We start from the raw sequence: 16,596 nt of genomic DNA on the forward strand, positions 1-16,596 counted from the left end.
CAAATTTCCATGTGAGAGAATTGGGTGCTATTATCATATGGAATCAGTTATGGTAATACTCACATAACTGACCATCACTATATATATATTTATTTTTAGTTTCAACCCAAGTCACTGTCAGTACATATCTTTGGATTCCATACGTGGGACTTGATAGAACAATTGGTTCTGTGACGATTCCCGTGATCCTTTGCGATCATATCTCTACGATCACTAACAGGCATGATTCCTATGATGCATAACAGATAGACATAATTTTCATGCGATTTCTACAAGCATAGCATCCCTCCAATCACATCGTATGTGCCCAGCTTAGTGCGACCTTGCAGCAAACTTCAGAAACAGCTTTCTATCACCCGTATTTTTCCAGTGCCCATAATCCGGCTGACTAAGTGTGAAGCAAGAGGAGGATGTTTACTTAAAGCATTCCAGTGTTAGGCGCAGAAAAAAATATTTTCGAATGTTAAATGTCGAGTGCACAACTTTAACATGAAAGTAAAACCATGCCATTGTCAAAATTTTTGTGCCACTTCAAGAAGTCCTTCTAAGTGTTATCATCAGTATGCCATAAGTGCATCACCCCAAAATAACTTCTCCAGGGAATCTGCTGTTTCTGTCAGCAAGGGGAAATATAAGATGATCGATTCGTCAATAACTATCTGTCAGTACTCACTTTGTTTTTTAATAATGAGGAGGATAATACGTCACGTGGTGTGAAAATTCGATGTTTGCTTTTCGCTTAAGCGATATCTCGGCTCTTTGACAGAAGTTTAGATACCAGAGGTTCTTAAAGACCCGGTGAGCGAAGTGTAATCTCCGGTGGCTTTCTTTCTTGCGATAGCGAGATAGCAGCAACTACAGGTATTAAATGTACCAGCAAAGAGACAGACTATACTGCGACGTGAACTAAGACGCTTCGACAAGAGGAGTGCTGCCTTTGCGATCACCAAGACTCGGAGAGTGTTCAGGTATTTTGCACAGGAAAAACATTTCTATACTTTTAGAAAATATTACTTTGGAAACCAGTTCCCAAGAAATAGTTTGTAACACTACAAGAAAGATAATGTAAATTTGTATAACCCATGGCTCATGGTTAATTTTACATATATGAATGTTTTTTTTTTCGAGATAATACTGAATATTAATAATGAAAATTGGCGCATATTGACGTGACAACGTCTAATCAATCGATGAACGCCGGCTGCACGCACGAAAAAGTGCCCCGTTACGCACATCGTCCCGTTTCGCTGTGTCCCGTTACGCTCATTTTATATTGCTCTTTGCTAACCTGAACCTCCTAGCATTTCGACCGAGTCCGTGGCGTAATTCTGTTTTCATGCATTTCAATGTAGCAATTTCATTGCTCTTTGCTAACCCGTTCCTCCTAGCATTGCTTCAGAGTCCGTGGCGCAAATATATTATTTTTGACTGCATTTTGGTGTTGGGTAAGCCATTTTCCTTCACATCATCCTTGAAACACTCCTATTCGTTTCCACTTTTCCTATCATCGTTTGAGAACCATTAACTGCGAATCGCTAACCCCAAATAGTAACCTCGTGCGCAGAGCCCTCAGAGTGAGCACAACACTGCTGTAACTGTCACGTGACGACCACTGTCCAGCGAATCGCTGCAACGGTCCGGGCCACGCCCACCTGAAGGAGCCCCACTCAAACGCAATCACTAGAGACCGGAAAAATTCGAGGATTCAATTACCTCTAGGATAGCCTCCATTATCCTCTGTATTTTTTCAAGCAAACACGCGTGTTCGTTGGGTGCTAACTTGTGAGGCGTCTCCACTAGGTAGCTCGTGATTCGATGATTCTTTGGTCGATAATCTCTCATTGGCCCAGACAGCTCAAGTTAAACTTCGAGCCAATAGCAAAACCAGCAGAATTGTACACGTGTTTGGATTTCAGCCTATCACGAAATTAATCCGCGAATTTTTCCGGTCTCTAGCAGTCGCCCGCTAAAGACCAGCGGGACCTCCCTTCCCAGACAGTTTCAGTTATGACTCGCCCAAGTCTCGTGACCAGGACCGAGGTGGCTGAGTGGGTTCCATCTCGCCAGCGACACGAGGGGTGCAGCACAACGTGGTTACGCCATCGGCGCGACCCGAAAACGCCAGCGGACATTCGTGCCAGGCGCGCAGCCGTCCATAAACCCACACAGGAATGTGATGTGACAGCACAGAATGCTTACTTTTGGTTCAGTAGCACATAAGACTCATCACAGATGTCGGTTTGGTTGACTTAACTTTCATTATTTGAAGCTACACATTCAGCATTGGCAGCCCAATCCAGCCGTCGTGTTCCAGTTACCGACATACCCCATCGTGGCTGTGGCACCCGCATAGGCGTATATCCCGGGGGGGAGGGGCTGGAATCAAGAAGCCTCTCACTGAAGGGGCACACTTCTGGCGCTTGCAGAATCGTGACTGTGAAAGGGTGTTGAAAGTAAACATCAAAACTATGTTTTATGGAAAAATTTTCTCTCTGTTATAAAGTTTTCTGCTTATTGTATGCATATAGGCCAAAACATGGGTAGTATACAATATACAAGCACCCCATACAGAGATTACTTGCGTCAGTTAAAACCCATGAGGAAAACTCTCGGGCCGCATGGGCACCCCTTGCGAATTTCCGCAAGTCCCCCTTGAGAAGCCTACAGATTGGCGCCCCTGGTCCAAACCATGGAATGCCTATTACTAAATTAGGCATCACAGAAAATTTTGGAAAGCGGCAACATCTGCATAATTAGTTATCTTAAAGCTTTCACTGGTATTTGCAACAAGCAAAGAACCAGTCTGCTAACTCTGGGGCAGGATTAAAAGACTCTGTCCCCTACTGTGTCTGGTTTGCAAGCGAGAACGAGTGCACAATCCCCACCAGCCCATCACATAATATGACAAACTATGATAATAACTACTCACACATCAGATAGAACACTGCCTTGCAATGGCACAGTGTCACGTAGTCATATGCGCAAGCCGACACACAGCTGATACTTGATAAAGCTGGTTGTTTTCCACGCACTGATTTCTGCACTAGGAATATAGGTGTTTTCCGAAAACCCCTGACTTTGTTCCATTTCAGTTGCAGGTGCTGCGTGAAGGAGGAGCAGTGGGCAGAATGGCAGTCATATTTAGCTCTTGGTCGGCCGACCTCGCCGTCGTCTTGGTCACGTGTCTGACCGCGCTGTACCTCTACTTCACCCGCTCCTTCTCGTACTGGAGGAAGCGGGGCTGCCCCTACATGCCGCCGACAGTGCTGGTGGGCAACATTGGCAACGTGATCTTGCAGAAGGAGACCATCTCCCAGTACCTCAAGAGAGTATACGACAGCAACCCCGACAAGCCCGTCGTCGGCCTCTTCTCGTTCCAAAAGCCCTTCCTCATGGTCCGCAGCCTGGACGTGGTGAGGAGCATCTTGGTGAAGGACGCCGCTTACTTCCTGGACAGGTCCATGGGTTCTTCCTCGGACAAGAATGCCGACCTGGCGTCCAGGACCCTCTTCATGCTGAAGGGCAAGAAGTGGAGGCACATGAGGGTCAAGCTCACCCCCACCTTCACCTCCGGCAAGATCAAGAAGATGTTCTACCTCATCAACGAGTGCGGCAAGGAGTTGCTGAACTGCATCGACCACGAGATGTCTAAAAGTAATTATCTTTAACCATATTCTTCAGCTCATACAATGACACATGCGTAGGGACCGGAAAAATTCGCGGATTCAATTACCTCTAGGATAGCCTCCATTATCCTCTGCATTTTTCAAGCAAACACGTGTGTTCATTGGGTGCTAACTTGTGAGGCGTCTTTACTAGGTAGCTTTGATTCGATGATTCTTTGGTCGATAATCTCTCACTGGCCCAGAGAGCTCAAGTTAAACTTCGAGCCAATAGCAAAACCAGCAGAATTGTACACGTGTTTGGATTTCAGCCTATCACGAAATTAATCCGCGAATTTTTCCGGTCCCTACACATGCGTATTTCCAATTGATGAATAACTGGTAATAACCATTTGTTGTCTCTAAAAAGTTTTTCCTTTGTCTCAGCCCAGTTTAGAAAGTCTGTGTAATGTTACACTCCTCAGTCATAACAGAGTAAACCTAAGTTATGTCATTATTTTGTTACACTTCACTATCTCTTGATGACTGGGGTAACTAGTGGATCTTTTAGTTAAAAAATAATTATTTCGTCCAGGTGTAGGTACCTCTATCTTTATTTAACATTTCTTTCATAATAAGATAAAATTAGATGAAATTATTGACATGTATATAATGATATCACATTGACATTTATTTATAATTATATTATTAAAAGAATGGTCCGGCCCACATTAGAAAATTGTCCTTAATTATACAATTAAAATATAACTAGCCACAATAAACAGGTTGATTCGCGGTAAATCCCAGTACAAGTTAAAGTCCCGAAAGAAACATTTCTGGTTGTCTGATCAATTCCACGTCGTGATTCAATACTATTCCGAAGGCATAAAAAAACTGAAGGACTGGCAGTGTGACAAATGCTCGGCGAAGTGAAACTGCTAACTGGACGTAAGAAGGCCCTAATCATCCGGCCCTTGGAACCTTGTCTGGTCCTTGGAATCTCGTCCGGCCCTTGGAACTTCGTCTGGTATTTGGAATCTCATCCGGTCCTTGAAATCTCATCTGACCCTTGGAAACTATCTATTCCTTAGACCCTGTCTGTGAACAGATACGAAACACACATGTTCAGGGCTGGTTCACAGAAGTTGGCAAAATAGGCCGAAAATGCCTTCTAATCACGATGATGGTCGGGGAATAAAGGTTGTCAAAACTCACTATACAGGCAGATGGCTTCCAGGATCAGCCCAGGTGCGGCGATCGCGAACCCGCGGTTGTCGCAGATATTTCCATGATTTAAAAAATTAATAAATTATGATTAACAAAACATGACTACTCCTACGAGGTAGACCTACACAGACTGACTAAATGCTAATCACTAAAGTTGTGGGAATCATATACCTTGTCTAGCTGATTACATCTTTGAAAAAAAACGGAGTGACGTCCTGATGCCGGAGATACGGTGTGGTCAGTCTGGAGTCGCGGCGCGTAGTCTCTTTGGGGCGGCAGCGACCCCTAATTAAAAGGCGAAGTCAATCAAAAGAAAGGGGGGAGGCTTCGGCTTCCGGACCGAAAGGTTCCGAAGATTACCGAGGGGCTTGTCGATAAATACTGACTTCGATATCTCGATATCTGGTACTGGCCGGTGTCAGCGCGACCTACTGAGGTGTGTCTGAACCAAGTAGAGGTCGACTCACACGAGGCGACTGTTAAGGCACGGGGCTTATGGAGCGGACTAGGCCAGCGCTCTGGTGGCCTGGGAAGGAACTACGGGGTACTGGTTGCTGCGGGAAACGCCAGGAGGCAGGCGTTTAGTGGTGTTCAAACACGCATGGAAAATAATTTGCAACACTGCCGCTAGAGGGCATAATCATGTACTTTCCAAGACTATTGTCGAGACCTTGAGGCAGGCCTACCCTGGCCGGGGTTAGTGACCAGTGTACCCAGGAAAACTTGGAGAAGGTGAGTGGGTGTAGACTGCAGTGACAGTGGGAACGAGGCTGAGCCCGGAAGCGTGACTGGACGTTGGTGAAAATGACTCGAGTTCATGCCATGGAGTGCTCACATAAGCGAGGTCTTAGAAACAGCCAGCCACGATAACTTGCAGGACATAGCAGTTCTTGTCATGGCTCGGAGGCGAATTACAGGCGACGTTCGTGCGCCAAGGTGGGAATAAAATGATACACAGATTGACTCGCGAAAGGCTAAGTAAAATCACATCTAGGGCTGGGAAATATTGGGGAGACATGTCTGACAAAGATTAAACGGGAGTATACAGGAGGAGGAAAAAGTTTAAGCTCTTACAGCAAACAAATAAAATGACTGGCGACAGAAATTTTCAAAAATTCAAATTTAGAATTGTGCCAAAAATACCTATTGGTGGCACAGTAATATGTCTCTGATAATGTCTCTAATAAATGTTGTGGTTTTCTCCAGTTCAGTCGGTTCTGGTGAAGGACACAGTGGCCAGGTATTACACTGACGTCATCGCCTCCTGATAATGGCTCTAAATAATGTTGTGGTTTTCTCCAGATAAGTCGGTTCTGGTGAAGTACACGGTGGCCAGGTATCCCACTGACGTCATCGCCTCCTGATAATGGCTCTAAATAATGTTGTGGTTTTCTCCAGATAAGTCGGTTCTGGTGAAGGACACGGTGGCCAGGTATTCCACTGACGTCATCGCCTCCTGCGCCTTCGGGGTGAACGCCAACGCCCTCGCCGACCCGAACTGCGAGTTCCGGGCCACCATGAGGAAGGTGTTCGAGTTCGACGGACTGAAGAAGTTCGTCGTCATGTTCGCGTACGTGGCTCCGTGGCTGCTCCGGATGCTGCCTCGGCGCAAAGGCCAAGGGAACCCAGTCTACGACTTCGTCCGAAAGACGTTCTGGGACGTGGTGGAATACCGCAAGAAGCACGGCGTGGTCCGCAAGGACTTCGTGGACATCCTCATGCAGATGAAGAACGAGGGAGAAGTTCGCTTTGAAGACGCCAAAGAACAGGAGGAGATAAAAAAGGACAGCAGATACATGAATCCGGAGGACCTTAAAACTGATATAAGTGAGTGAAAGTCTTGTTAACAAAGTAATTTTATTGTTCATTTGCGCGAGTTCTGTGAATTTTCAAAATCTTCCTTGTTTCATGATATGGTTGACCTGTTCACTTTATTTCGTGGAATGTTTCAGAACTGGTGGACGACGACTTCGTAGCGCAGGCCTTCATCTTCATACTCGCTGGCTTCGAAACCTCCTCCTCGGTCCTGTCGTTCGCCCTGTACGAGCTGGCGATGAATCCTGCCGTCCAAGACCGACTGCGGAGAGAGATACAAGCAGTTCTTGAAAAACACAATTCTGAAGTGACGTACGATGCCATAGCAGAGATGGCTTACCTGGAGATGGTTATTTCGGGTAAGAAGGTTTTTAAGCACATGGTGATGGCATGTTTCTCATTATTATTTCAGTTTTGGAAAGTATAATTTCAATATAAATGTAAATAATGTGACAATTACAGAGAGCTCGAAGGGATGCAAAACAGAGACTTTTTGTCTGGTGAACTTATTAAAATTATTTACACTTTAAAGTCTGCTTAGAAAACGAATTTGCAAAATATATTAAGGTAGATATGTCCTCATTCTTATCCTGTGTAAAAAGGATTCCGAGCTTCCATGTAGTTATTTTGCATTGCTGAAGTTTCTCAGCGGCACTGGTAATGTTGGTACCAGTTCCGAAAGTTGCCCCGCTGTGTTGTGACGGTCGCCTGTTGTATGTTGTGCTGTTGAAAATGGCGTTATATCAAGGGGGTTACTGTGCAGAATTTGTATTAAAGGCATCTACGAAGATCTCTATCCCTGCCTCGTGCTCGAAGACTCCCTTCGCCTTAGGTCAACCACTTCTCAATCCAGACTACTGTTAGGGACTGTCGTTTGTGGTAAAAAGCATTTAAATGATCATCATCACATCGTACAACATTACCAGCAGCACGTTTATTGCCTGTTTGCTACAGAATCCTTAATCTTTTATGACTATGAAAATAAAATAAATATGTATTGTAGTTTTGTGCCTACAATTTTTTTAATATTTTTTTTATTTTGTTAATCTAGTTTTCACAGAAAGTATAATAATGCTCTGGATGTCATAAAGAACCAAAATTGATAACATTCAACATGTTCAAACCTAAACAAGTATGATTACAGAAATTTACATGTTTCAAATGTATTATACATAATATGACAATTTGCTCAGTTTTCCATAGGCATATTGGACAATAAAACTTATAGAAATGTAAAAAAAACTACATATTTTACATTCAGGTGCATATACACACACATATATGTTTGTCTTAGTTGTTTACGTAGACAATGCCAGTGAATCCACTCTTTGTTTCAATTCGACAGAAACCTTGCGAATGTACCCAACCGTGCCCCAGCTGGAGAGGAAGTGTCTGCAGGACTACAAGATCCCGGGGACGGAGATCGTCGTTGAGAAAGGCACCAGCGTCATGATCCCGGTGCTGGGAATTCACCGCGACAAGGACATATACCCGGAGCCAGAGCGGTTCGACCCTGAACGGTTCACTCCCGAGAACAACAGCAAGAGACACCATTTCGCGCACCTCCCGTTCGGCGAAGGACCGAGGATATGCATTGGTGAGTTGCTGCATCGTTTACTTCAACGTCAAACTTAAAAAGTACACTCCCTTCCGACAAGCATAATGCCGGCCGGGACTGCTGAAGGAAATGCACCATGAGACCTCGGGTGGTCTACCTGTGAGTAAACAAAACTCTTTCCGAGATTCGTCAGCGCTACTGCTGGTAGAGTTCATTGGACGTACTCGCCTGCATTGGTAAACCATCGCACCAGCATCTTCGAGTAAAACTGAGCATTGCGGGTTATATTTTGTCATTTGGGGCATCATTTCAGTGTGGTGAGAGTGCATTTCCAACTACCAAAAATACTGAAGATCTATTTGTATGTCCTATTTATATGAAACAACGATATATATTTTAAAAACAACTGCTTGGTATCTTGGCACATATAAAACATTTATTAAGTAAAATTTGACGATGGAGCATTGTAGAACAGTGGCAAGACACTGGACTCGAATTTAAGAGAATCCTGGTTATATTCTCTGTTTAGTCAATTTGATTTGGGTTTTACTTGGTTTTCCTTAGTCACACCAAGAAAATGCTCAGATCTTTTTTTTAATTACGGCTTTTGCTGGTTCCTTTCTCAGAATCATTAATTTAAAGTGTGCATTTTTGTACATAATGACTTCATTCTAGACAAGATGTTGGACGCAATTTTTTTTCATATTTTTTAATTTGCTGAATTTGGGGGGGGGGGGGGAGGAAATACTATAACCTTGAAATATATTTTGTATTTCTTAACAAACAACATAGATTTAACATAAACATTTTTGCCATGAAATAATATAGTGCTTATCTGAATATATTACTTAAATGCTGTAAAAAAAAATCAGATTAATGTGTAGGTGTGGTAAGAAATTCCGAACGGTGAAGATTTTTCCTATGAATCAGTGGTTGAAGAATGTTGATTTTCGTTGACACTGTCGTCTTAATACCATAACTAAATATTAAAATGATTATACAAAAAACACCTTTCCTTGGAGTTGACAGAGCATGGTTACACAAGACGTCAGAAATGCACAAACTAGCAAGGTTAAAAGTTTCATAGTTATTTTTTTTTTAAAAGGGCAATACAATTTTCAAATAAAAATAGATAACTCAATTAACACTAAATGTTTCTTTATAGTACTTACAGTTGTATGGGCTTATTAAATAATTTCAAATTCTCTGTACTGAATCGTAAACAGCTTTTGGTAAACAGTTTTTGGTACCAAGCATTCACGTGTCCACTATACTCATGACATACTTGCAGGAATACCTATGTGAAGCGATTTCGGCTTGCTAAAACTCTGCTACCTGGTGTTGTCTTTGAGCTACGAACACCGGTGCTAGTCCTGATGGCCCGGGGGGGGGGGGGGGAAGAATTACTGGCGCGACCATACTTTCCAGTATTTACTAGTTCCACACTTAATAAAGATCACAGGGCTTTCACGGCCATTGTCTGCATTTTCTTGGCTTCCGGGTGTGTGTAGGACGTGCCAGGTGATTATTGTCTTGCAACGTTTCGGCAGTCATTGCAACTGCCATAAATCAGACAATTACCTGATACACCCAAAATCCAAAATTGCCAAGGACAAACGCTCCTTACAGAGAACTCAGGGCTCGGACCGGGCTATTACATGCTACCATTTGGTCACTCTCTCGAACAGGGGATAGTTTTACAATTGTATATAGCTCGAGTATAAAATCTTCAAATGGATAAAATCTCGTTAAAAAAATTATTTTTGGTTAGTATATGATGCAAGTATGTTTTCGCGAAGTGGGGAATAATTTTTGGGGCGTAGAAAAGTTTTTTTGACGTGACGTCTAATAAATCGATGAACGCCGGCTGCACGCACGAAAAGTGTCCCGTAACGCACATTTTCCCGTTACGCTGTGTCCCGTTACGCTCATCGTACGCTCGCGCCGCATCTATCGCTCTTCCACTCGATTGGAACAACAATCGATTTGACTTTTTCGAGGCACATTAAACTTGAAACACTCTCATTCGTTTCCTACTTTTCCTATCATCGTCCTATCCTTAACAGAATAACACAGATTGGAAGAAGTTAAATAGCAAACGTGTATAAAAGTTATAGTTAAAATAATCTCTTCTTTAAAGTAATAAACATATTTGAATTAATGAGTTCAAATAAAAGTAAACTTGTCAATTAAATTGTAGATTTCATTTCACTCATTCTTTGTATCCATACAAAATAGTGATAATTCAAATAAAAGTGATTCAATTTTATTCATAAAAGTATGCAATCATTTCATCAATGTTTTGTTATGACGTTGTCACGTTAAACTATCGTCCGTAAGCCGACTTTACAGACAACCAATTTTTTTTTTTAGATTCTAGCTTTTATATATGTGTGTGTGTGTGTGTGTGTGTGTGTGTGTGTGTGTGTAGGCATTTAGCCGCACTTACTTGGATCGTAATGATAATTGCACCGCCGTGCGTCGACTGCAGACTTGTCGGTCAGCTGTCAGCTGGTGGCGACACTATCTCGTCATCGGCGACTGCGCGCAGAGCCGTCACACGACCCTCTTATCTCTCCGTCCTGCCTGGCCGGCACATCAGCACAGGAACCCCCCCGTTGTTCCTTCTCGAGGACTGGGTCTTCCCTTCCGTGCGCGACGATTTTGGTCTCCAGACACGGGAGACTCTTGCACGTTCCGTTTCCCGATGGCTGCACCTCTGGCCACGCCCTTCCCTTCAGAGTCCAGTCTTTCCCAGTCTCTCTCTCTCTCTCTCTCTCTCTCTCCCTCTCTCTCCCTCTCTCTCTCTCCTCTTCCCGGGGAATACTTCAAACGGCACTCAACTCGGAGGAAATCACATCGGACAAATTAACTTCCCACGGAAAATTACATGTTCACTTGCTGTAGCTTGATTTCAAATTTACCCACTTAATTTTCATTGCCTGATTATTTTTTTTTTTGTTTAACATATAAATTTTTTTACCATTTTTTAACAAATTTTTTCATCTTCTGGGTGTAGGCCGGATCAGGAGGTAATTTGTCTTGCGACGTTTCGGCAGTCATTGCAGCTGCCATCATCAGGTAGACTAAGTCTAATTACCTGACACTGCCTGCACACTAGAAGCCAAGAAAATTTTAGACAATTGCCGTGAAAACCTGCGATATTTATTGTCACTGTGTTATTGTTTTAGTATGTTTGAAGTGTGATCAGTAGAGACCTGAAAAATTCGCGGATTCAATTCGTGAAATGCTACAATTCAAATAATTATACCCTAGTGCTGCTTCTGCCAGGGCCGGAACTAGGAGATTTGTTGGGGGGGGGGGGGCAAAGCTTAATTTGCCGCCCACTCCTTACCAACATTATAAAATACCTTTTTTCGTTAGAAACGGTGGTTGAAATGATACTATTCACTTATACATAACTGAGAACTTTTATTTATCAAGTACACTAATTGGAAAACTAATACAATTACATTTTTTATTATAATGAAATAGACTGTTATCAATTTATTGTTTATTGTTGGCACAACAGTGAAAATTAATGTCTACCAATAATTTTATTAAGTACTAAAATTACATAAGGAACATGTGATTCTGATTTAAGAATAATATTGTATTGATAACCATACAAATAAATTCAATTCAAAATTTAATTTTTCGAGCGTGATTAGCTGCAAAAGTGTTAATAATATCATCAAAATTGATCAAAGCAGCTCGTTTGTGTTCAATAGATATAATACTTAGATTTGTTAATCTTTGCTGGCCCAATGTGCTTCTCAAATAGCTTTTAATAATTTTAAGTTTACAAAAACTTCTTTCGCCTGACGTTATTGTAACTGGAAGGGTGAGAAACATTCTCAGAGCAGTAGTAATGTTAGGATATGCCTCCTTCAGTTTATTTTTGTAGATTAGGCTCAACATTGTTGATGCTGTAGCATCTTTTAATTCATAGTCTACTGTTAATGCATGGTGTTTAAAACTTTCAATTTCAAATACGAATTCTTCTTTGTTAAGATCGCCACTCTTAAGTGTTTCCTAATTCTGCTGCTTTGACTTTTAAATCTTCTACTTCCATTTTATGAATTTGAACACCACTTAAAAATCCAAACTTACTGTTAATGTTCAATTCTAAGTTCGGTGTCGCCGACAGCACATCGCTTTCTTTTTTTTTCCTTTTCTCTTTGGCAGCTTTCCTGTTCTCGGCTCCACTCAGCCGTTTTCTGCCGTCCATAATTTAGAGACTGATAAAAAAAACGTAACCCAGCTTATAATGGACAAATGACTCAAAATAAATATATATTTTCCTAACACCTATAAATGGTAAATACTGAAACAACTTAATGTCGCAATCGCAGGCACACACGTAAACAACATAATTGTAGCACTCGGCGAATTACGATGTCTGTTTAGTGGCAGCAAGAGCTGACAGCCCAAAAAGCCGCTAAAATGCGACAACAAACAAAAGAGCATGCTCCGCATCAACAGCCTTCCCCCCCAGCGCCGGGAAAGGAGGGGTGGTAAACCATACCGTCGCGCGAGAGTCCGTCTTACACGAGAACCAACGGCGTAAATAATGCATTTTATTTCATCATTTCACCACACTCTCAGCCACTTAATGACGTCCCAGTAGTTTTAAATTTTTTTCAACATCCATTTGTCCACAGAATAGCTCGTCAGGGCGTATTTGTGTTAGTGAGGCGAGATTATAAGCAAGACTCTCACTGGTGTTACTAGCACGGTATCGCCTCTAAGCGCAAGGCTCTGAACTGGCACGCAGACTTCTCGTCGTACACAGGATAATTATGAAAATTGAGCGGAAACCATTAAAGGGCGGCTACATGTAGATAAAGGTGGAATGCAATATTTACTGGGCGTTTCATGTCTAAAAACTATACCGAAAACACGCGTTTTAGCTGTTATCCTTCTTATAAAAATACAGTTTCAAAATGAAATACAGAAACAGAACTACAGGGGAATCCTAAATTCTTCAAAAATTTTCGCAAGTATTCCCTGCTACAGTTAAAACACCGTCTTCTTACAAAGCCTTTTTTCAACTTCTTTAATTTCGGAACGCATTTCCTTACAGTATAAAACTCGTGAATTTTTATCTGCACAGCACCACATGTGAAATCGTCTAATTCGATTATTTTCATGTGCTCTGTTTTCGTACCCATTGGTGTCGAAAAGGTAAATCTTGTTTAGCTCTTTGCCTTACCATCTGCTAGAATTCGTTTTACAGTTAAAATTGAGACACATGTTGCAACACTTGCTGTATACAATTTTAACAACTTTTTGGTTCGCTGAAATGTTTTGCATTATTGTATTGTAGACTATCTCTCGAGCTTGTTCCCGCAGTGGCGAGCCAGATTTAATACACGATTTAAATCCCGATGGTTCGTGGTTCGTGTAACTGGGATTGCCAGACAGCCGAGCGCGATCGGTGTTATCAGCCAGGAAGCGATTAAGTTACTAACCCCCTCCACTACTCAACGCTCTCGCCAAGTGACCACCCGCGCAACGGGTCCTTGAGATGCCAGCTCTCATCGCAGTGGTTTTACTCACTCCAGACCACGAATTATGGTAATACTTGTTTCTTAGACTGAAGTAACGCATTTGAAGTACGAATATATTTACAAATTATGCATGATCAAGTTAAATAAAATTTCTTAATTTCTTGGCTAACTTATTGGTTGCGATATGTACACTTTCAAAACTTTTTTAATGACTAGTTACATTTTGTTTTGGTGAGCCACTTTTCATATTTTGCCGACCCCTGATATTTGCCGCCCGGGGCACATGCCCCCCATGCCCCCCCCCCCCTTAGTTCCGGCCCTGGCTTCTGCCATTGGTTCACTGTTAATCTGGAGTAATGAGGGCCAATTAGAGACCCTCACTCGTAGAAGTGTCGAATCACAGGCTGCCCAGTCAAGACGACTCACAAGTCAGCAGCCAATGAACAGTTGGCATTTGCCCGAGTGTGTAGAGGATAGTGGAGTCTATCCTGGAGGTCGTTGAACCCGCGAATTTTTCCGGTCTCTAGTGATCAGAAAGGTTGTCCGAGGCGCCTCGGTGGCCGCATCGCTCTCACGTGGCGAGGGTCGCGGGTTCGAACCCCCGCGTCCTGGCCTGTCTCACTTCGCTCCGAGGGCGTGTCCCTGTCCCGCAGGCGTGACCGCTGAGGCGACACCCGAGTGATATATAGTCCAGGGTCACCTCGCCTCCCTGCACAGCAGGTTCGGTCGCTATTTTTATTTTATTTTTGCCCTCACTGGGTTCGAACCGAGGTCTCCGATCTCCATGTTGTAAAAGTATGTTTTTTTATATATTCATTGAATTTTTTTATAAATTTTAATTTTTTTTCATTAAAATCGGATAATAAATAAAGATTTTCAAGATGGTGGCCATAATGGTGAATTGCAATGGTGACATCATAATCCTAGATGACGTCAGAGGCTTATCGGAGGCTGTATGTAGACATGGATGCTTAAGCCTCTTTTTAGGATTTTGTGCTCTTTCTAAGGCAAAATGACTTTCGAGGTTTTTTTCGAAATCCTGACGTGAGAACAATCGGTCATTGACCCGGCGCGGGCACCGCGACCTGAAGCCTGTACCAGAACCCCCTCTTGTGTACTACTCACAGCCGTGCGTGTGACGAGTCAGTGGTGACACCGCACGGTCCCTGTATGTCCCGCAGGCATGAGGTTCGGCCAGATGCAGGTGAAGACGGCTCTGGTGCACATCCTGACCACCTACCAGGTGCGGCGCTGCGCCCAGACGCCTCCAGCGCCGCTGGAGCTGAGGACGTCTTCCGGGTCGCCGGCGCCCAAGAGGGACGTGGTGCTGGCCTTCCAGCGCCTCCAGTGACGTCAGCAGGGTCACTGCCACAACGCCGAATGTCAAAGTTGACCACAACGCCCGACAGCTAGAAAACTTGCTGTGTACCACAACGCTGAAATAACAACTGAATGAATTTGTGTGTGTTTCTTAAATGTACCTTAACGCCGAAATACCACAATCAAACCTAACCTTACCTAACCTAACCTAACCTAGCCTAACCTAACCTAGTCTACCCTAACCTAGTCTAACCTAACCTAACCTTTGTGGCAGTCCTGCAATGTCAATTTTTCGGCGTTAGTGTATTTCGGCGTTGTGGTAATTCGGCGTTGTGGTACACAGCAGTTTTCTAGCTGTCGGCGTTGTGGTCAATTTGGCATTTCGGCGTTGTGTGTCATCCCCCCGGACGAACATCTACCAACCACCTTCCACGAGTTACTCACACGCTCCGAGTTCCCTTGCTTCAAAACACGAGGTCACAGAGAAACATCTTAAAAACAGAGACATGAACAAAAACCCCTCTCTAGTTTGTCAACCGAACACACGACTTGGAAGACGGATCATCTGGCATCTTCCAACGAACATCCGACCATCTGGAAATGCGAAGGCCGGTCCGTTTACGTCTGGGGCGTTCGTCGGCCGAGAAGGCCGAATTAGAGACCGGAAAAATTCGCGAGTTCATTTCGCGATAGGCTAAAATACTAATATTTATACCTCAGTGCTGCCTCTGCTATTGGCTCACAACTCACCTGGATGACTCTGGGCCAATGAGAAACACCCGGCCAAAGCTGTATCGAATCACAGGCTTCTACGTTGGGAGGTCTCACAAGACAACAGCCAATGAGAGGGTGACATTTGACCGAGTGTACGTAGAACTATGGAGTTCATCCTGCGGGCCATTGACACCGCTAATTTTTCCGGTCCCTAGTCCGAATATTTACTGTTATTTCTAACAATTTATCGGAGACCCATCCTTAAGAAGCTTCTTTGTGGCAAAAAAAAAGTTTTCTTTTAATTATATATGTACCTAGTACATTTAATCGGCAATACAAATGTTTGAAGTTATTGATAATCAAGTTTTCTTTGACACATTTTGTTTATCAATGCATTAATACCTGTCAGCAATCAACAATAAATTGGTCCTTCGTGCTATCGGCTTTTCTCCCGACGAACGTATTCTTAATGAATCACCATGACGACCACAATATGTGCCATAATGCCAAAATAAATTTTCTTCTCTCTAGTGTTAAACAATCCTAATAATTATAGGCACACAATGTGAAAACTAAATGGCGATTTATTTGATCAATTTGAGGGGGAAATTCTGATAGCTATGACTGTAGTCAAATCTCATACACTATGAATGTTTATCAGAAATTTTAAAAAAAACTGATAACATGCATAGTATGTATGATGCGGAAATTTCCAGCAAAAATTAAAACAAAATGATTTCATAGTGTAGCATTCGTATGAAAAATAATAGTGTGAAAATTCATTAACACAACATATCGGGTGAAGCCACGCCTTTAAGTGACGTTATACATTATTGTGGCCGAAGTT

General features: G+C 42.9%; 1 protein-coding gene across 1 annotated transcript; it reads left to right on the top strand.

The window, feature by feature from the left end:
- Window positions 1–830: 830 nt before the first annotated feature.
- On the top strand, window positions 831–16,482 carry LOC134531615 (cytochrome P450 6k1-like). The gene is made up of 6 exons (XM_063367371.1): window positions 831–968; window positions 3,093–3,654; window positions 6,228–6,656; window positions 6,782–7,003; window positions 7,990–8,241; window positions 14,897–16,482. Exons 2-6 carry the CDS (start codon window positions 3,129–3,131, stop codon window positions 15,064–15,066), a joined length of 1,599 nt encoding a protein of 532 aa, XP_063223441.1. The 5' UTR covers window positions 831–968; window positions 3,093–3,128; the 3' UTR covers window positions 15,067–16,482.
- Window positions 16,483–16,596: the final 114 nt, after the last annotated feature.

Source organism: Bacillus rossius, chromosome 1 (genome assembly GCF_032445375.1).
Source record: "Bacillus rossius redtenbacheri isolate Brsri chromosome 1, Brsri_v3, whole genome shotgun sequence".
NCBI classification, from domain to species: Eukaryota; Metazoa; Arthropoda; class Insecta; order Phasmatodea; family Bacillidae; genus Bacillus; species Bacillus rossius.